Genomic DNA, 22,225 nt, shown 5'->3' with positions numbered 1-22,225 from the left:
ATTACAAAATACAAAATATATATGGACAAAGTTTTGGGAAAAAAACAAACATTTCAAAACATTTCCAACCTGACTTTGGTCCAATTCGGTAGAATGGCCCATATAGGGTTTTGCTTTTCATATAGAACAATTACGTATTGATGAACAGTGGAGTTCTGCTTGGGAAGACAAGTTGTGGTTATGTTTATGTTAATGTAGTCATCTGCACACCTTGTAATGCTTTTACATTCCCCTGCCCTTTCCTCAGGATTTGTTCGGGCTTTTGTGCAAAAGGATTTTATAAATAAATAGGATTACATTATTTTCATATTCCTGTACATGTATTACTTCCTTTTGCTGCCTTCTTACAGTATAGAGATATTAAAACATTTATATCACCATCGAGGGTGTAAGCACTGCATAGGGAACATGAAAAAAGCCTCACTTGTGTGTTTTTCTTATCCGCCTGCCCACCTTCTTAAACACCTGTGTGTGTGTGTGTGTGTGTGTGTGTGTGTGTGTGTGTGTGTGTGTGTGTGTGTGTGTGTGTGTGTGCGTGCAGCGATCCCCAAGGCGCCTCGCAACGTTATATCCAGCGTGAATGAGACCTCGTTGTCCTTGGAGTGGGAGGAACCTGAGGACACGGGCGGGAGGAGCGACCTGGTCTATAACGTGGTCTGCAAGAAGTGCCTGAGGGACCGCAGCCCCTGCACGCGCTGCGACGACAACGTGGACATCGCCCCCCGCCGGCTGGGGCTCAGGCAGAGGAAGGTGGTGGTGAGGAACCTGCAGGCCCACACCCGCTACAGCTTCGAGGTGCAGGCTGTCAACGGGGTCTCTGGGAAGAACCCCATCCCACCCGTCTACTCCACGGTCAACATCACCACCAACCAAGCGGGTATGTATGGTTTTTTTATTTCATTTAGCTTTTATCCTTGCAACTTACAATAACTGCAATTAAGATACAACAGCAAGAATCCTGCAAGTACATTAGATTTCAACAAGCCAAACCATTTTAAGGTGCTACATACAGAATGTTGAATGTTTTTGTATTGGCCATGATGCAGTGGAAACAGATGAGTGTTTAGTCTGCGGCGGAAGATGTGTAGACTTGTTGCTATCCTGGTCAACATTTATGTATAAAGAAAGCTGGACACTTCATTGGGTCCTCCTTCTTTCCTGAGAGTTTCTCAGAGGCGCATGAATGCAAAATGGCCTGACTCTCAAGAGCAAAATTATCTGGGCCGTTAGAGCATGAGCACTTTTGTTTTTCCTAAGCCCCGCCTCTAGTCCTCTCTGTCACGGCCTTCCGCAGTCAGTCACATGATGTCACATGATGTCAGTCACATGATGGAGAGGTAAAATAACTCAGTATTTTACAACGTTCAAACCCCAAAGATTTAAAAAAGGGATATTCCGCTGAATGTAATTGATAGTTAATTTAGTATATAAGGAAAAGTATATTTAGGACCAATGAGGTCACGGACTGACACTGAAGTACTACTTTAAAGGTCCACTATTATACTGTTTTTCAACAATATATTATAGGTTTCAGATATATACAGAACATGTCTCTGAAGAGTTTTGCTGGAATGACCAACCAGATCACCCATTGTAGCATCCCATAAACCCCTCTGTTTCAGCCCTGTTCCAAAAGTGCTGATTCTGTGTCTGTAGCTTTAAATGCTAATGAGTTGCTGCTGGCCACGCCCCTCTGAGAGACAATTAGTTTGAAAAAAGACAGTGGTGCTCTAGGAAAAGATTCAGGTGATAAGGTGGGGGGGTGTTACCTTGGTTGGTTATTGGCCAATGGTTGCACAACATTGTGACATCACAAAGTGACCAAAATCTGATAAGCTCATTTTCAGACGGATCAGGACAAAAACAGAGAGAATCTTTTCTCGTGAAACTTTCCAAGTCTCTTAACACAAAGGAGACACATATTTACGGATAAAAGACTTGAAAAAGTGGATTTTGCATAATAGGTGACCTTTAAAGCAGATCTCTGAATACTTTTGGGCTGAAACGGTGGAATCGTTTATCGAACAACATAATGGGCCGTATGAACAACAAAAGTAAAGTACTGGCAGCTGGGATTGAGTAAAGGGCAGGTAAAATACGACTTTCTTCTTACTACTCATTTCCATGAACTGCTCAAATAAAAAAAGAATTGTGAATTGTTAACCATTGGTGGAACAAAAGTTGTTGTTACACCGTTTGGCCACTATAAATGTTTTTCTCAGCCGCTCAGTGCATTTCCTGGGCTCGTTCCACCATTTTGGAGTGGCCAGCCGGTTGACTGAACCCTACTAACATGTAGGAGGGACCGGATCCATTCCCAGTACAATAGGCCAGTACCAGTGTCCTAAAGTGTATTCAGGCAGCTACTAGTAACCAGTGAAGAGATTGGATATTCTTAGTAGAAGGAGATCTATCAATGCCATTGGATGTGTGCACGGACCAAGTTAATACATAGAGATGCTCCGATCAATACCACTTAACATATCAATGAAACGGGCGGGTTAGTGGGTCCAGCGTTCAGTCGATGTCAATGAGTGTCCTAATGAGTATCCAGACCCGTATTAACACCAGCAATAAACATTGAGAAGTAGAGATGGAAAACTGTCCAATGCAGCACTTTGTGAGAGAGTGAGAGGAAAGGCAGGTAAAGAGTTAACATATACTTAATATCTCCACTGGCAGCATTCAGCAGTCTGTCAGGCAGGTGTCTGACGTCACATCACTGACAATGTCACCTTTCAACATCTCCACTTAATATTTGCAGCGTCATCATCAACCAAACTGCTCAGCACCTTTCACAGACTGTAATTACTCTCCCAGTTAACCTGCACTTAATCCACCCTGCTGCAGTTTATGGAGCCAGGACAATGACTGTCAATCGAGTCAATTTCAAGCCTCACAAATCAATAATCTGCAGAACAGTGAAGGTGACACGTGTACCGTTTTTCTTAAACCGTTCAGGTTGGAGTCTTTCGAATAATAATTATCTTACTCTGATGGTTTGTGACTTTGAAAGACACAAATCTTGGCAACTTAGACGATGTGATACCCCTAACTCGCAACTTGAAGACATAATATGTAACAATCATATCGAAAAATGACTAGAACTACGTTATAAGTATTGTTGAGTCATGTACTTACTTTATCGCAGGTTTTCAAAAATTCTCAAAAATACATCCTTAATTCTAATCAAGGTAACAATCTGTTTCATTTGGTCATATGTTAAGTTATTTATCTGAGCAACTCCTTAGTGACCGCATCAGCATGGGGTTGTCTGACGTGAATTGGCATAAATAGATTTGATATTTTAAGCCACATTGATACTTTGGTCGGTTTTAATTATGTATTTTAACTGGAAGAAGGATTTAAGTCATCAGATGCCTGGATCTTAAGTTATCGTAGCTGAGAAAACACTGAAGAGAATCTCCAGAAAAACCCTTATGGAAAGGGCTTTCTTAAGTGTTTTTATCCGTTTAAATCACCTGGTCTGTTTGATTTGGAGAAAAAGAGTCCTCCGCGGATTATTCAGCTCCAAGTAAAACACTCCTGATGGTCTGGATCTTATTTTATCAGAACAACTAGCTGAGCAATCATTAGTGGCTTCTGGGCTTGCCGCCTCTTGAAGACATCTATTTTCTGCCGGTTTGAGAAACACTGATTTCTAGCACTGAACTGCTTTATCACTGTTTCTCCCATTTGAATCACTTGGTTTGTTTTGGAGACCAAGAGACCTCTGCAGACAATATGGCTTTCGATTAGAACTTCCTTTACAATGAAAAATAAAGGAATCCAAACCGGGAGAAGCTGATTGGAATGACAAACTGCTACGATTCCACACTATTCCACTCAACTCTGCCTTTATGTGTCTCGGCAGAATTGTGTACGCGTAATCTGTATTGTTAACCGTGTCTTCTCTGGTGTCCCTCTGCAGCACCTTCAGCAGTGCCCACCGTCCACCTGATGCGCTCCACCTCGGACACTCTCAGCCTTTCGTGGCTGCCCCCCGAGAAACCCAACGGGGTCATCCTCGACTACGAGATTAAATACCATGAAAGGGTAAGGTTTGACTTTTTACCCACTGCCTTAATGTAGGCCACAGTGCCCGCCCTATTGACTCCAAAACATCTTATCTTTCCGCCTCGTGCAGAGAGAAGCATTTTTTATCAATGCTGAAAAATGTTATATTGAAATGCGATGTGTGTGGGGAGGGCTGGTGGATTCTAAAAATGTCTATTGGTAAAGAGTATGGGCCGGTCCAACTCAGCACCTGGTGATGTAAGTGCTGCAACATTGCTATTGATTACATTATCTGGTGACGTGCTGCAGATATTATATGGCCATGTTATAACTGTTGATGGTAAAGACCCTGCAGGGTGTTTGGACTGAAAACAGCACTGCATTAAACATATTGCTAGGGTCTGCTTGGCATCACCGAGGTCAGTTTTAGTAAGTGATCCATTTCGTTGAAGGCTTTATAGGCGGGAAAGATGCATTTACATATATACAGTATGTGATTAGCTAGCTCAGTGCTTTGCAGATTGAATTCAATTGCAGCAAAAGTTGAGCCACAGTTTAACTTGTTGCTGGACAACCATGCATTTAGAATTTGAGAATGTAATGAACGATAATGATCAAGTAATAGCAAGCTTTTCCACAGGTGAAAATTACAGGATAAAATAATAATAAATATGAACTATTGTTCAAATAGAGAGCTATAACGTTAGCTAGCAAAAGCTAACATTAGCAACCGGAGATTTGGTTCGTTCGATACAAAAAAAAAGCTCAAGCAGCAAAACTTCTCAGTCTGAAATAAACAGTAATGTGTTCACCGCTCATGAAATCAACTTTAATTTGTAAGATGAACATTGTGTTTTAAAATCGAAATAGTATTACTACATAATGCTAACTACGAACTTAAATATAGATTCCTTATCGACGAGCCCTTCGGAAATCATCACAACACCTAACTGGTCTGTTCTTTGACTCCAGGGCCAGGCGATGTCCCACACTGTAACATCCCAGCACAGCTCTGCCAAGGTGGAGGGGCTGAGGGCCGGCTCGCCCTACGTGGTGCAGGTCAGAGCTCGCACTGTTGCCGGATACGGACGCTACAGCAACCCCATGGACTTCAGCACGAGCCTTCACAGTACGGACATTATCTCTCTCAAAGGGCTGTTTACACCAGGAACGATGATAAATAAGAGAAGTGTTTATTAAGAGCTAAATTGCCTCGTTTAAGCATAACTCTGAATATGTATGAGTCAAGTAAAAGTGCAATAATACCAATGGCAACCTCTTTTATCTCCAATGTGTTTATCTAACCCTTTTATTCTTTGTTTCAAATTTGAACTTTTTCCCAGCAGATTTTGGAAATAGCTGGCTTCATGTGGAATTAGCGAATTAGCTAACATGCTATTTCACTACATTCCGTTGCTTGTCTATGCTGATTGATTTATGAATGGATTTTTTTTTTTCTATGTGAATTTGACAACATAATAAGCACACCACACTGCGGACAATTATGCTAACAGTCGTGCCAAGCTATGCACGTTAGCCCCAAGCTACGTGCTTAAGTCCCAAGCTTCCAACAGCTAAAGCTAGTGGATATACCATTTCTATTGTTCAGCACTGTGGTTGTGGGATGGTCTCTGCCGTCCACTTGATTGAGAGTTATTTTCTTATTTATTTTAATGCATTTTGGCTATTTTTAAAGTTATCGTTCTTGGTGTGGACAGCCTTAACAGTCTGTTCTTTATGTCTGCTGCTACAACTTCCTTAATAATGGTTCTGGCTTAGTAGTTTTTATGGCGGCCATTACACTCGTGGAACAGGCTGCCCTTTAATCTTTTTAGTGTTCGTGGTGGTATTTACTCATTTGTGTGTGTGTGCGTTAATGCTCCAGGCGACCCTCAGAAGTCGGTGCAGGACCAGCTGCCTCTCATCGTCGGCTCGGCCTCCGCGGGTCTGGTGGTCATTGTTGCGTTGGTGGTCATTGCTGTGGTCTGCCTTAAGTAAGTGTTTGATGTTTTACTACTCAACTACATGTTTCATTTGATTAGACACTGAACAAAGAGGCTCTTAAACGTTAACATGCTTTCAAAAAGAGCTCTGCCAGAGGAAAAAAAATGGAGAGTCTCTTCCTGGCAGTCTGAGATTTCATCTGATGGTCAAGTTAGATATTAGTTTAATTTGCTGTAAGTAGACAGGGTCGAGACTGATGAATGTGAATGTGACTTTTGTTTGTGTGTTGCTTGTTTACAGGAAGCAGCGCAGCGGCTCGGAGCTGGAGTACACGGAGAAACTGCAGCAATACAGTGAGTCCATGTGTTCAGCTCTTCTGGTGACGCCAGTACAGTTAACCAACTGATGCAATCAATTATCCAATCACCTGATTGAGTCAGAGAAACATTTTACAATTTTCACAGAGGAAGTCCAGACCATGTTGTCTTCCTGATTACTGTCACGCACTACTTTGTATATGTGAACTTTATTAGGCGTGTTGTTTGGACATGGGAGTGGAATCTGTCCTGTAACCTCACTCTCAGCAGGAATGCAAATTCCTACCAAAAATGTCAAATGAAAACTTAGAAATAAGAAAAAAAATATATAAATAAATACAAAAATATGATTAAACCAAAAATATATTCAAAAAACGACTGCTACGGATAATTGACCGATATTAGATGAGCAAAAATCGGCAACTTCATTGATAATTGGTAAATCGTGGTTACATATCATAACACAAATCTTTAATAAGGAAAATCGTTGGTTTCTAGACTGACAGAAAAATACCAGCTTTTTGTACCTGCAACGGAAATTTTTTCATTATTTTGTGACATTTTATACACAAGCGACAATTCCATCAATCAAGCAAATAACAGGCTAATATTGTTTTTCTACATTTGCCATGTTGTTTTCTTTGTCTAGATCAGGGGTGTCAAACTCAATTTCATCACGGGCCACATCAGCATTATGGTTGCACTCAAAGGGCCGGTTGTAACTTTAAGACTATATAAAAAAAATACATACGTAAATATTTAATATATATAAAATAATGTATTATATTACCTTATCGGATAAGATAATAACTACATAATTAACTACGCCTGAAAGCAGATAATAAATAATTGCAAGTCTCTTCAGTGAGAATGTCACAAAATGATTTAAAAAGAAAAGCCTTTAAAAAAGAAGTGACATTTTGAAAAAAAGTCAAATTTAAAAAAAATAAGTCAAATTCTGAGAAAAAAGTCAAATTTGAGATGCATTGTGGGACATGTAGTTTATGGGCAACGTGCTTCTGTAAATCGGCATGTAACCGTATAATAAACATATTATATTCTTTGCAAGTTCTTGTGGGGCCACATGAAATTAAGTCGCGGTCCGGATTTGGCCCCCGGGCCTTGAGTTTGACACCCCTGGTCTAGATGATAACATTTCTTATACATTTGTTTCCCTCTCAGTTTCTCCAGGTGTCAAAGTCTACATCGACCCGTTCACCTACGAGGACCCCAACGACGCCATCCACGAGTTCGCCAAAGAGATAGACATCTCCTGCGTGAAAATAGAAGAAGTCATCGGTGCAGGTACACCTACGCCGCTTATTTGTGTTCGAGACGCCGGGAAAGGTCTCAGGTTTCTGAATCATTTATCTGAGTGTGCCACAGAGCCTCGAGGTCTGTTCTCTACGAGAGTCCTCTCTGGGAGAAGGGTTAGGATTCAAAGAGTGCATGAGAGCTGCTGGTGGGAAGGATTGAAGTAAAAGTCTCCTCTGAAGCTCTTCCCCCTCTCGTCTGTGTTTTCTTTCTTTCTCTCCAGCGGCACGTTGTGTCCTAACGTCACCTCCAATGCCAGTCTGCTCCTGCTCGTTCAATCTTCCTCCTTTGTTTCTTTCTTTCTCTTTTTCTCTCCCCGTCTGAACACTCAAAGACACCATTCGCAAAACACCCAAGTTCCTGGTCCGTCCCCTGTCTCCCTCCACCGCTCCCAGGTTCCACTCTCACTCGATATGGGCCACTCCCTCTCTCCCCAACATCTTTGACCCCGGAGCCCCCGGCCTCTCCTCTTCTCTTTTCTAATACCTCTCCCGCAGTTGAAGCCGACCCTCAACTCTTTAAAAAATCAGCTCCTTCACTCCCGAATCCGACCAGTAACGCTCCCTCTCCCCGCACTTTCCCCCGCCCCCAACTTCCTCTTTCCGTCAACCCTTCCTCTGACCACTCCACCCCTCTCCCCTCCATCACCCCCACCCCCCCCACCTTGTTCTCTCAAACCCAGGTGAATTCGGCGAGGTGTGCCGCGGACGTCTGAAGCAGGCGGGTCGCAGGGAGATGGTGGTGGCCATTAAGACGCTGAAAGCCGGCTACACCGAGCGACAGAGGCGGGACTTCCTGGGCGAGGCCTCCATCATGGGCCAGTTCGACCACCCCAACGTGATCCGGCTGGAGGGAGTCCTGACACGGAGCTGCCCCGTCCTCATCATCACAGAGTTCATGGAGAACGGAGCGCTCGACTCCTTCCTCAGGGTGAGCGCCACAACACCTCCGACAGAGAACATTACGTTGTGTTCCTATCAAAGCGGAGAGGAGCGCACGCACACAGGAAGTCCCTCACGACACCTCTGCGTTATCAGAACTCTCTCTTTAAACACCCCGAGGCGACTGATAGAGATGAAATGCGCAATATACCGCCTGGAGACAAGCATGGTGTCGTTGCCTTGACGTGACTGAGCGATGCTGACAGCAGCTCCGATGCACTCACTCCTGGTGGATACACGCCACACGGCAGACCTTTGGATACGTTTGCTTCAGTGTATTTGAGTCTTTGTTCAACGACAGGACACGTTACTGATCAGAGATTACGGTTCAGACCGTCCACCTACACAACGCGCGGAACAAAGGCAGGATGAGAAATGAGGTGTCACACAGTACATTTAAAGCTGCGTGGGGGCTATTACGTATCATTTACCTTTAATCAAATGTGTTTTTCTGCGTGGCTGCACTGCAGAGAAGTCTACTTACTGTAACAGTTAGGCTGGGTAGGACACATGATGCTGCCGGTCGATCGATTGCCGAGCTGCTGGAACAAAAAAGCAGTTTATCTTTAAATGGTGTACGGCTACCGTTTCAACAGACGATGAATCCATGATTTTGATGAACCTTGACATTGCCTCCCGTCTGGACACAAAAAAGCTTAATGGCAAAATACATACAATACCAGGGCTTGGTATGTTGTCTGATATTTTGTTATACTAATTAGAGCTGCAACAATTAATCGACTAATTGATTAGACAAGTATTTTCATTATCAATGTATCGCTCAAGTAATCAGGTTCAGGTTCAGGTTCAGGTTATTTATTTGTACCCGTAGGTAGATTCTGTTTGCAGAGAAAAATACAAGGGTTCCATCCTGACACCAAAAAAAAACACAAACAACAGACACATCTCTAATAAAGGACTAGTAAAAGTACAAGTATACCCTGCTCAACCAAATCTCAAAAATATTTAAAAAACATTTTAAGAAGGAAAACACTAGGACAAATATGGACATTCAAAATTCACAATTCAAAATTAAATAAATAAAAAAAAAAAAATGTCAAGCAGAATGTCTGAAGATGCTGTTATCGGTAAGAAAAGATCTATAATATGGAGATGTTGTGCTTATTTCTGTTATATAACATATCACCGTGAACATCGTTGGGTATTGGACTGAAAAGAGGCTTTAAAGACATATCCATGGATCTTGAATACTGTTTATGAAAATGTTCACTATTCTGACCTTTTTGACCAAAGATTCATTTATTTATCTAGAAAATGTTCACTAGATTAAACAATCACTTATACTAATACTTAAATGTACACAATATAAAGTAGAAACGGGAGTCATTTGAACGATTTCGGTCAATCCTTTATACAACATACACTTACACGCTAATACAAAAAAACCTATTTAATAACATAACTTTGCCTGAATAAAATGAGTTAGTTAGTTAAAATACAAACAAAGATTAAGAGACTTCAAAGCTAAATATTACCACTTAACTGCAGAGCTCATTCATTCATGCAGATAGAATAGAAATGGTAAAAGGCTATTTTTTTAATGTACAATCCGAGGCTTTCACCAACTAGCGATCCGACTAGTGTTGAGCTGGTGGAGGGGCCGACTTTGACTATAGCGTAAGCTGCAACCAAGCAACCTGCTTACTGCGCCTTTAAAGAATGTATACACAAATGTAACTCGAGAATGTGGCAATAGTTTTCTTTTTCCTTCAATTCGTTTTTAGCAACAAAAACATACAGCATATGTTACACTGCTACGTTTTAAATCACAACTGTGGTTTATTGTATTCTCTCAAATGTAACCCAAGGGCTGAAAAGAGCCTAAAACATGACTTTTTTTTCTTAGACTGAGAAAGCTCATTTGCAATCGCTCCAACCATTCATTTCATGTTCAGTTAATCCAACTATCTATCCAAACAGTCAGTCATCAATCATCCTGTTTGTGAGCAGTCATGACATACATCTGAGAGTCCAGCCTGAGCCTCGTCCCGCTTCTCACCGACTCCTCTCAGTCAGCTGTCCCACACATAACACAGAGAGTCCGCGGCCTGTGCTGTCCCCCCCCCCCCCCCCCGCTCTCGCCACTTTCACACTCCTCTGACTCAGACCAGCAACCCTATACAGTTAACTCACACACAGACACACACACTGTCCATGTGTGACACACACTCTACTGCAGCTCTCCAGAGACATGCACACACTCCCGTCTACACGACATATGCACATGTAGAAACATCACACACACACACACACACACACACACACACACACACACACACACACACACACACACACACACACACACACACACACACACACACACACACACACACACACACACACACACACACACACACACACACACACACGCAGGCGGCTTTGAAGGCCTGCTATGAATCACGCCTGTTTACACTTCCATCCATCCCGGCGTATTTGCCGTCAGACTTCGTTGGACTGTGCCGACTACAAAGCAGAATGTTTATGTCATGGCACGCCTTGTGTTCTGTGCTGTGTAGTCAAAGAAGGGATTGATTAAAAAAACATTTATTATCAGGTCATGAAAGCCGTTTGAGCCTCGCCCAATCCATCTTTTTTCACATCAGCTGATTGTGTATTGACATTCGATTGATTGGTTTCAATTCACACACATCGGGCTTCCCGTGAGGCTCCGGCACGCTGGAGTTCTGATTTATTACTGTGGAGTTCATCCCACTGTGTCACGCTTTGCACGCGGGGAGAATCGTAAATTAAACCCTGAAAGCCCCTAATCTCACATTTGTTTCATGCTTCTCAAATGTTAACATAAAAGGGCACAAAAATCCTGCAAAATCAGGCACTTTAAAAACGAGAGAAGGCTTTGAGCGACATGCCATTCTAATTCCGTCGACGGGACGATTTCGCTTTAATGTTCGCAAGCGTGAAACATGCGAACAAAGCTCCGCGCTAACATCCGTACCTGGTTTGTTGCAGAGTGGAAGCAATAACCCCCTGCTGTCGTCTGGTTCTGATTCCAGCTCTGCAACTCCCTTTCTGTCTGCGTGTCGATATAAGCCTTTATGGGTTTAGCAGGACACTAACTAGTGTAATTAATCAGCTAATTGGACAGCATGCGTGAAAAGGTCAGCTGTCAGTGAGTGTCAGGAGCAGCCGTGAGGCGTTATGACAGATGTCATGTTTATGTGGCCTCAGTGACTGATCGGCATCCTTATCTCCCCACCCCCCACTTTGCAACACATCTCCATTTCCTTTCCAATAACCGCATGTTTTCTCTCTCTCCCGCTGTGTTCCTGCAGCTGAACGACGGGCGCTTCACCATGACGCAGCTGGTGGGGATGCTGCGTGGCATCGCCGCGGGGATGAAGTACCTGTCGGACATGAACTACGTGCACCGAGACCTGGCCGCCCGCAACATCCTGGTCAACAGCAACCTGGTCTGCAAGGTTTCCGACTTCGGGCTGTCCCGCTTCCTGGACGACACGTCAGCTGACGCCACTTACACCAGCTCCCTGGTGAGGGCTGCGTGTTTGCACACTGTCTTTAATTCAGCGTGTTAATCCCCTACTCGTTTCACACGTGCATGATGGATGCATGTGTGGCTGTTCATGTGGGCCAATATTTGCGTTAGTTGTTTAAAGTCTGTATGGCTTTAAGCTGGAGGTGGGAGAAACACATTCATAGAGGAATGGAATTATCTGCAAAGATTCAGATTGCATTTTTTAAATGTTTTTTCCTACAAAAGAAACTTGCTTGAACAAAATGCTACTTACAGTTTTGTAAAGAACTAGTATTGTATTATAAAATACATGTTTTGTTTACAATTTAAATTTTTATTAGCCGGTTTCTCAGCAATAAAATGCATCTAGCCTATGAATCGAATCATTGGAGAATTGATTCATAAGATTCGGAACTGTTTCATTATTTCACCAAAAGCATTTTTGTGTTTACCTTTAAAATAATCTAAATGTAGTTTATAATGCCATTGCCACAGGCATCCTGCACAACAATACAGTTCATTATCTTTGAACAAAGTTAAAAGGTGTTTTAGCTGCCAGCCTTCCAATTGTATTTATGTCAGAGGCAGAATTAAAAAAAATATACTACGAAAAGAAAATAATTACAAAACAAATACAAAAAAACGGACTGTTCAAATCAATCCATATTTAATACAATCTGTAGTTGATGCCATCCCCCTTTGTTTGTGTGTGTGTGTGTGTGTGTGTGTGTGTGCGCGCGCGCGCGTGTGTGTAGGGAGGGAAGATTCCTATCCGATGGACGGCGCCAGAGGCCATCGCCTTCAGGAAGTTCACCTCCGCCAGTGACGTGTGGAGTTACGGCATCGTCATGTGGGAGGTGGTGTCCTATGGGGAGCGGCCATACTGGGACATGAGCAACCAGGATGTAAGTTAGCCAGATAATGTCATGGTGCAAACGTGAACCTATAGAAAGTGGGTCAAATACCTGGAGGCAATCGGGAGGATCCTTGAGAATGTTGAGGCTTCCGTGTGGTCTCAAGTGTTAATCAACCCCACAGACTGTATTTCCAACATATTCTAATGAATATTCAGGGCGTTTTATGTTTAAGTTAAGTGCCGGCTGAGGGCTTATTTTAATTTCCAGCGGTACACGTTGGACCTGGGCCCGCTTTACTGTCTTTATCTCCTCATTGCAGAGGCTGGTGCAGCTGTGTGTCTGTGTTCTATTTTGTAAGCCACTTTATTTACAGCCTGCCCACCCTCTACAAATCCATACTGCAAAGCCTGCCTCACACACAAAGGCAAACTCGGGAAAATCCTTTTTTCCTGCTTTTTAACGGGCCGTTTTACCTGTAGGCTATCTGCACCGCACAGACATTGTAACTTCAGCAGGAAAGAAAACGAAATCTCTTGCTTCCTCCTCCTTGAACAAAGCGAAGCAATGCCTCCACTTTATTCTCGGAGGAATAACTCTGTATTGTGCTTCAAAAAGCGAGTTGTAACGCTGATAGCAATAAAGGGGAAAAATGGAGCTGGAATGAAAAGAAATGCCAGTAATGTATGTATAACTTTCATAACAAAACCCACATGCAGTAATGAAAGCATCAAAGTAGAAGCCCTCTATTGTTCCCAATCGCCTTTGTGCCACAGTCGTCGCTCAATAAGCTACAGAGTCAACAAACGCGAGGTATAAACAGAGGTGCTCGCCGGCTAGAAGCACGACATGAAAATCAAAGGACAAACAGCAGGAGAGGGGTGCAGCAGAATTGTTTTATTGTTTCCAAATGGCATTTTTTTTATTGTTGCGGGGAGTTAAAACCCATGCCGAGCTTATGGAGGGAAATGCTGTTGCTAGGCGAAATCAAATCAATGCTCCAACATTTTCATCCCCCACTTATTGTCTCTCCTATCAATCATGCCAGTTTTGAAGTGATAACTTTGAAAACACTTGAGAATGTTATAAAGATGCTTAAGAGAGATTGGAAAGTGTGACAGCATGAGCCGAGAAACTGTCTAATGTGGGACAGGATACAGTAACTGGGGATTATTCTTCCACCACATGAACAAAGGCCAAACAGAGAACTTAACACAAATGAGTCAGAGACAAATGTTATCACTTTGTAAAAGCAACACATGAAAGATCTTTGAATCCTACCCACATTTTGACTTTTAAGTTCTTGGTATTTTTAACTATATACTTCAACCGGATGAAGACATAATCATTAGACATCTGGATCTTAAATTATCCTACGAACAAGCTGAGCAAACATTAGCCTTTAGCATGTAGCTGCTCCGCCCTGTGTCCCCTGGGAAAACAGTCATGTTTATCATGAACTGTTAATTTAATGTTATTTGTCTGTTTGTTTTGGCAATAAGGAGACGTCTTTGGATAATTTCGCTCCTCGTAAAAACCTCCTGAGCAATGAAAAAAATTCTAGAAAGACTTACTGAATCGTAAACGCCTATGATCCCATGCTACTTTGCGATGCCACCAACCCCAACTTTTAAAAAAATATGTTTTTTGCACTATAAGCAATACAACATTTAAATATCTAGTGATTAAAGGGGAATATTATGTTAATTTGAACATGTCTGCATATTTAGCCATGCTGGTTGCCTATCGATGGCAATTTCATTCGCCGACTTCAGTCGAAATACCTTAATAGTTATTGGATAGATTTCTGTAAAGTATTTTTCTGATATTTATGGTCCCAGAGGATACATTTTAATTACTTTGCTGATCCTCTGTCTTTCCCTCAAGGCGCCATAATAACATTGACATTTATGGTTTTAGGTAAAAGCTTTTGTCAGATATTTGATGGATTAGCTATAAATATTTAAGTTCCCAAGCCCGGGGATAAACAGTTTTAACTGTTATGATTTCTCTAGTCTTCTTATGGTCCTTCATCAGGTTCCAGTGTTGCAACTCCCTTGTTTTTGGTGTGGAGTAAAACATTAAATGTATTTGTATTATTTATATATTTATGTTCTGCACCAATTAAATAATGTTAGCATGCTAACTGATTACATTTAGACAATCAACCCAGTAAATATCAGCATTTATATCTTGAGCATGGATATGTTAGCATTTAGCATCGCTCTACAGGGACTATTAAGAATGACTTCGACATATTGAGAGCACGTTAGCATGTCCTTGCTAGCATTTAGCAAGCCCTACAGGGACTATTACAACCCAGTCTCACGGCATTTCGTGTTATAGTCACGACATTTAATCTATTGATTCGTGTTCACCAAAACGAGTTTCCCCTTTTTTTCGTGTCACACAGAACGATTTTAAAAGCAATGTATTTCTATTGGTAGTATGTTTTGTGTCTGTCACGACCTCGATACAAACTGATTAACCCAAATGCACGACCCAGAGACAAAGTCTTGAATGTATATTTAATTCCAAAGATCAGGGGCCTCATTTATAAAGGGATATACGCTCAAAAAATGGCGTACGCCAGTTTCTACGCAATGTTTGCGATTTATAAAATACTAACTTGACGGGAAAACGTGCGGTCCTCCACGCAAACTCTAACCCATGCGTACGCACTAAGCACAAAAACGGGAGAGACGAGAAACTGCGACACCGTTGGCAGAAGGAAGAATGGAGAGAAATGTGTGGAAATAATACCATAAATAAAACGTTACCTCTCATTCATCATATATGAAGAATTCATTTTCAAACATTGATTAAAGCCAATCTTAAAATGATTAAACAAACGCCTGTTTGCGACTCCTCAGTGCACACAAAAACATAACTTGGAGAAATAAATAAATACGGATATGTTATTTAAAACCACCTCGAATATGTTGTGTTAATGTTATGAAATGACGCGGTAAGCAGGAGGACAGAATTACGCCGTTTTGCATTTCTATAGGTTGTAGATACGACCATGGTTTTATATACCGGCGTAGGAAGTGCCGTACGCAATGTTTGGTGAATCGGTAAATGTCGGAAAATGTCTGTACCTATTTTTTGGATTTCTACTACGTAAGCAACCTTCCCACGTCAATCCTACGCACAGCGTTATAAATGAGGCCCCAGGTAATCCCTCTTAACAGAGTAGGTACTAGAAATAACAAAAGGCGCTCACAAGGAGGAAACAATTAAGCCTAACAAAAAGAGAACTTAAAGGTGGGGTAGGTAAGTTTGAGAAACCGGCTCGAGATCGCTAGAATTTGAAAATACACAACTGGAGAAAATCTGCCACTTCCTTATAGAGCCCCTCCTCCAACACACACGAACGCGCACATGACCAATGAGGGCACGAGATAAGTTTGTGCACAGATGGAAGGCTGACAGGCAGGTAGGCCATCCAGTTACTTTAGCCGGGCCGGCTCAGATGATTGGTCGTGCTTTTTACAGCGCTACGGCTTCCACAGATGACATTTTTGTATGTATTTATTGTCAAAGCATTTAAGATATTCATTGCTATCGGGACGTTAAGAGCATTCCATGGAATATAACAAAAAGTGTTTTCTGAAATAAATGACATACCCCATTGAATTATGACTGAAGGTCGTCAGCTGTCTTCCTCTCCCTTGTTGTTCCTCGATACGTAAAGGCTGCACCACCGTTGACAATATACGAAACATTTTCAACCATGCAACAAAATATAAATAGTCCTACAAATACTTTTATTTTATTTCCTCCTTATTTTTGTCTAAGCTCAAGGGAGCCAGAGCAGAGGGCTTAAAGGGCCGCATGCGGCCCGTGGGCCGCGGGTTGCCGACCCCTGGGTTAAGGTCTTCTTTTAAATAAGAAAAAAGCTTTGGGGTATCTATCTACAGATAAATATTAAGCCTGACAAAGTACTTAACGTCTAATATATTGCTTTCCTGCAATGTTAACTATGTTGAAGCACTTATTTTAACTGATATTATACATATGGATTATACTCTTATGTATGTAGATAGAATAAGAAATGTGCAGAATATGACAGTTTAATGGTGGAGGTACACACATATCGATAGATGTCTTGTAATGCACTGTTGAGGAACCTGTGACCCAAGTTTTTCATTCATTGCATAACTACACCGTAGTTGTGTATATGATATGTCAATAAACCTTTGAAAATCTTGAAATCTTGAAAGGGATGTGCAAAATAGCCATTATACAGTTTTTAATTAACTATTAGTAGAGAATAACAAGTAATTAATATACTTTATAGGGATCTGCAGATACATGTTTAGTCTTCTCAAGCACCAACTATCAAATATCTCTCCTGATTGTTGGCACTTGACAATCACCTTCCCTGAATTTTACCCAGGTGTAACTAAAGTCTGATTTAAGGGTTGTTTATATTTCACATCATTAATCAGAATCTGCAAAGTAACTAAAATAAATGTATTTGAGTAAAAATACCAGGTTAACCTCTGAATTGTAGTGGAGTAGAATTACAAAGTAACAATGAGCTGTCATGTGGGTATATATTAATGCTGCCCATTATGGACACAAGCAATTTTCACCCATTTATTAATTATATGTTTTAACTTTGATAACACCAATATGTTTCTTATCCCCTAAACCTCCAGGGTGTACACAGTTTAATTCTGGCAACTTCTAATTGTGGGAAAAACGAAAACGTCTTTTAAAACTACAATTGTAGAGACGTGCCATAGAACATGTTGCGAAACACAATAGCCAGCATGTGTAGTTCTGGGGGGGCGAGGGCTGGATTAACACCATATCCCAACGTGCATTGCAGCGAAAACATCCAATCACCGAGCTTCAACCATAGCTGAGGATCTTGGGTAATCAGTTCAGTGGGTGTGTATCGCCTACGTCTGTTTCCGGTGACTTTATTTTGAAATTCAGTTTTATTAAGAATAACTTCCTGTCCCTCAGGTGATGACGGCAGTAGAGCAGGACTACCGGCTGCCCCCCCCCATGGACTGCCCCATGGTGCTGCACCAGCTGATGCTCGAGTGCTGGATGAAGGAGAGGAACCTGCGGCCCAAGTTCTCCCGCATCGTCAGCACCCTGGACAAGCTGCTCCGCAACGCCGCCAGCCTCAAGGTGGTGACCAGCACCTACTCAGGGTGAGGAAGTAGCTTTCTCACATGCTTATTGTTAAGCACTGAGCATTGTTCTCAAACTGCTTTTGTTTCATTGAAGTGAATGGATAAAGGTTTCAATGCCAATGGAAAGTGTTTCCTTTTGGAAATGTGAACACCAAAGCAAATAACCGTTGCCATCTTGGCAGTGACATTTAGCAACCTCTCAGACACTCTTGATTGACTCACTGTGGGTGTAAAGGGTTGTACCAAATGGATGTTGATCTTCAAAATAGTATTTCAACTTCTAAAGAATCTCAGTTAACAACAGCAACCAACATTTATAGTAAATGCAGAAGCATGTTCGAAAATTGTTGAGATTTGCTAGAACTTTGATCATAAAATCAGTAATGTATGCCTTGTAGTTTATTATTGCTGTGGGCGGACTTGACAGCTGCTACCTGTTATTGAAAATATATGCATTTTTCTGCTGGGTTTTCCATATCGTCACTTTTTAGGTTTTTTCCACAATAACAGCTGAATAGTGCAAACACATGAAAGGAGTGATGACATTCTTTCTCTTTCACCTTGTGTGCAATTGTCACCCATATTGTATTTGGCAGCTGTGAAGTGCGCGGTAAAGACTCCTCCTGGTGCCTCTGGGTTTTTGGAATAAGATGTAAATTAGAAAACATTATTAGAAAATTATTAGTATTAGAAAACATATATAAATATATGGCTGTACTAAAAAGAAGCATACCGAGGTTCGGGTTAGTTTTGTTTTGTGCTTTTGGTTAATTCTAGAGATTTCTTTGAAGTGAATGTGCTGACAGACGTCTGCCTTTTTTCTCCGAAGCTTCCTTTGAAAGTGTTGTTGACTTATTCATAGGTATGCTCACATTAACAAGTTGTTTTTCAACTTTTGTTTTTATCGCAATGGCTCCAAACGCCCCGACCAATTTTTACTGACGTGTTTGTTCTGAATTTTGTTAGCCTGGCATCCAGTATGATTAGTGCTGGCAGATCCTGAGCTCTGAAGTGATGTATATTTCATCAAGAGCACTTCCTCATCCCCGACAATGCCACAGTTTCCTGTTTCCGACGGGCACAAAGGCAGAATTCATCCACACGGCATCAGGGTCTTGTGCCAGCTCCTTGGCTCTCAGTCTCACTCCAACACTGAGGCCCCAGGGCGATCCTTCTGCCAGCATTTGGGCTCAGCGAAGCTAATTGTGTGTGGAAATGTAATGGCTGACCTCGGTTTAATTCCCCCTATACTTGGCTGGATGCTGGAATGTAGGTGATAGGACAGACAGAAGCCAGAGCTGCTGGTGTGGAAAAGCAGAAGGTGATGAAGTGTGAGTAATAAGGGAGATTGAGGAGAAGCTAAAAGAGAGGAATGTGTTTAATTAGGTTGCTAATGAGCTTTTTAATAGTGTGTGTGTGCGTGTGCGTGCGTGTGCGTGTGTGTGTTGATGTTATGCTATGTGTCGCTGTATGCAGATCATATGCCAGTGATTCATGTATGGCCTCATCTGTATGCGGCAGAGACGGCGGCAGAGGAGGCGGGCCATAGGGCCGTGTTGTCGGATCACGGTTTAGAGAGCGTCTCCCGTGTGAGCGCTCGCTCCCACTCACCTGCCATTGGCTGATGGCTGATTTCGGGGCAGATAGCGGGAGGGAGGGAGAGGATATGAGACGCGGCGTATCTCTGCCGTATCTACATCCGTAAAAACAAGGACGCTGGCCGAGCAACAAAGGACGCACGGAGGCTGGTTTCCATGATAGCTAAGAAATATGTTGCATTTTTTTATTAAAACTATGAAATGAGATGGGTATATTTGGCTTGGAATTAGTTTTTTTTTACATCTGTAGATCAGGAGATTTGTCTTTTTTTGTTTATAACCATGAGGTCTAAGGTGCTGGCGATGTTCTACACAGCACTCACGTGGATGGGACCTTTATCCCCCTTCGATGAGAGCACTTAGCGGTGTAATAATGAGCCTTATCTTTTGTTTCAAGTGGGCGTGAACCTGTTGCTCTGTGTTGGCAGGGACCTGCTGCGGCTCGGAGGCACTCTGCCGGGACACAACAGGAAGAGTCCGGACAGCAGTCAGGAGATCGTTCGGCAACAGATGAGCCAAACTCTCCCCATCCGAGTGTGATCTGCCGCGAGAAGAAAACAGAAAACTACCTAAAACTCTATCCCGAGGAGCCTGATGTAAAATAAAGAGAAGATAAAAGAAGGGGGACCGTTTTGGAGATGTCTTCTCAACCGGAGATTTCAAGTCCGTTTAAAGAGAACTGTCCATTGCCGTGTGTGTGTTCATTACTTGACACTTTGTTGACATAAAGCCAAACTTCCTATTGCCCCTTCTCAGGTTGTGTTTGCATGTCTGCATGAGTTTTTATGCTGGTTGGGAATCAGTCTTCCCCCCCCCCCCCCCCCCCACATCTGAGGAGATACAACAGTGCCAAGAAGAAACAAATGTTGGCTTAAAAGGAACTTTTAAGACAGCTCAACATCTGTACACCTTCAATCCGATCAACCTTTTTCTTTTTTAAACCCAACCTGTTCTTTTTTTTTGCTTTTTTTTTCTTTCAGGATAAAAGCGTTTCATCTGCTTCCTCTCAAATACTGTCTTCCACATGTACCGGGAGATTTACAAATCTGTACAAAGCATCCAAGTCTTCACACCGTCCTTCTGCGCGGGGACATAACTGACACTGTGCGGGACACGTCCATGTGCATGCCAAAGTGGAATCTTCTTTGTGAGAAAAGTACAAACAAGTTCCACATTAACCGTTTGCTTTGGTGGCATCTTTGCTGTACGGCCTTTAACGTCCGCGTTTTTCCTAATCTCATTTGGTTCATATACGCATTGTTTTGAATGCTAAGTTATTATCGCAAAGAGTTGTTTGTGTGTGTTTCTTTCTTATTACGAGAACCGGGGCTTAACTTTTTTATTACAATGCTTGTTTTTTTCAACCGGACAGACTGAATGAGTGAATATGTTCTGCTCGGACGGAATACTTCTAAATGAAAAGCGCCTGTGGTCGTGACGTGTTGTACATTTTACTTTGGCGATTTGTTGCAGATCAGTGGGAATTACAAAGGTCGTCATCCAGATGATAGCGTGGTGACCTTAATGTTGGCCTGACCTAAGACACCCTTGTAGAAAGAATCATTCATTGGTTTATTTCTCCTGACATGTGTTTTCTGCAGCGTGCCAGCTGTCAGCGCAGTTCCTATCTAAATCAACTGCCTGTATATAATACTATATTTCTATTAGACCAGTCAGCTCAGCATTTACAACCATCTGGCCTGCTTCTGGCCTCTCTACGACCCTCCTTTATATGCCTGTTTGTTTATTGTCGAGGAGCAAACACATGGAGGAACTGCAGTCTAAATGGTCATTACATATCTGAAACTATATGTCCCAACGAAAGAAGAACAATGTGTGTCTGTTAGGGCAGACCTTTTCCTGTGCAATTAAAAGGTGTATTAGATTGTAAAAAAAAAAAAAAAAAAATGGCAGAAAACTAGAACGAAAAATAAGCATTTCTCTTTCAGTATTTTTACGATAATCATATGCAAATAAATTATTAAACGGATCTCTGGTATTCTCTTTGATTTGTCGGCGGGTTCACCAGGCTGGAGTTCCGGGTCTCTTCTCATCTGGCCGAGGGATGAATAGAGAGGGAATAGCAAGTGTGTTTTACCTCCTTCCTCAGATATATCACAGCGGCTTCGGGGAGACTCATTAAGATATAAGATTAATCATAGGGCCAATTAGCCAGACCACAGGACTATTCTGGGGGACTTCAGTCTCTGTCGCTGCTGGAGAGGCTTCAAGGAGGTGAAGTTAATCTGGCTTCACACCAAATGTCAGTGTTGTCTGGCTTTAATCCGCCAGCCAGGACCCAAACCGGCTCTCTTTCCGTACCAGTGCAGATGAGTGAAGCTGTCACCTTCTGTTTGTATTGACTGAAAGGGAGCTCTTCTGTCGGGGGGGGAGTCATACCTACCCTCCCTGCTCAGACAGCAGCTGCAGAAACGTAATGAGTGCTGATGTGGTGTTTTCCGCATGTTCTCTAATCATGGCTGCTGCTCTCACAGGATGTACACAAGGCCAGGCAACACTAAGGTCTTGTCAAGTGCACAGATCCAAATGTGCATTGTATGCAGACTCAG

At 42.2% G+C, this 22,225-nt stretch overlaps 1 protein-coding gene across 2 annotated transcripts in view; it reads left to right on the top strand.

The window, feature by feature from the left end:
* ephb3a (eph receptor B3a) overlaps positions 1 to 20,465 on the top strand; it is a 57,922-nt gene extending 37,457 nt beyond the window's left edge. For both annotated transcript variants that reach the window (XM_034104781.2, XM_034104780.2), the window contains 11 exons: positions 542 to 877; positions 3,932 to 4,056; positions 4,990 to 5,146; positions 5,903 to 6,011; positions 6,262 to 6,314; positions 7,461 to 7,583; positions 8,275 to 8,522; positions 11,848 to 12,063; positions 12,803 to 12,952; positions 17,882 to 18,075; positions 20,084 to 20,465. In XM_034104781.2, coding sequence (XP_033960672.1) covers positions 542 to 877; positions 3,932 to 4,056; positions 4,990 to 5,146; positions 5,903 to 6,011; positions 6,262 to 6,314; positions 7,461 to 7,583; positions 8,275 to 8,522; positions 11,848 to 12,063; positions 12,803 to 12,952; positions 17,882 to 18,075; positions 20,084 to 20,195 — 1,823 coding nt within the window. In that variant the 3' untranslated portion in view covers positions 20,196 to 20,465. The remainder of the gene's footprint in view (positions 1 to 541; positions 878 to 3,931; positions 4,057 to 4,989; positions 5,147 to 5,902; positions 6,012 to 6,261; positions 6,315 to 7,460; positions 7,584 to 8,274; positions 8,523 to 11,847; positions 12,064 to 12,802; positions 12,953 to 17,881; positions 18,076 to 20,083) is intronic.
* The last annotated feature ends 1,760 nt before the right edge of the window (positions 20,466 to 22,225 follow it).

This window comes from Pseudochaenichthys georgianus, chromosome 17, assembly GCF_902827115.2.
Source record: "Pseudochaenichthys georgianus chromosome 17, fPseGeo1.2, whole genome shotgun sequence".
NCBI lineage: Eukaryota > Metazoa > Chordata > Actinopteri > Perciformes > Channichthyidae > Pseudochaenichthys > Pseudochaenichthys georgianus.
This window is presented reverse-complemented; position numbering and strand designations above follow the sequence as displayed.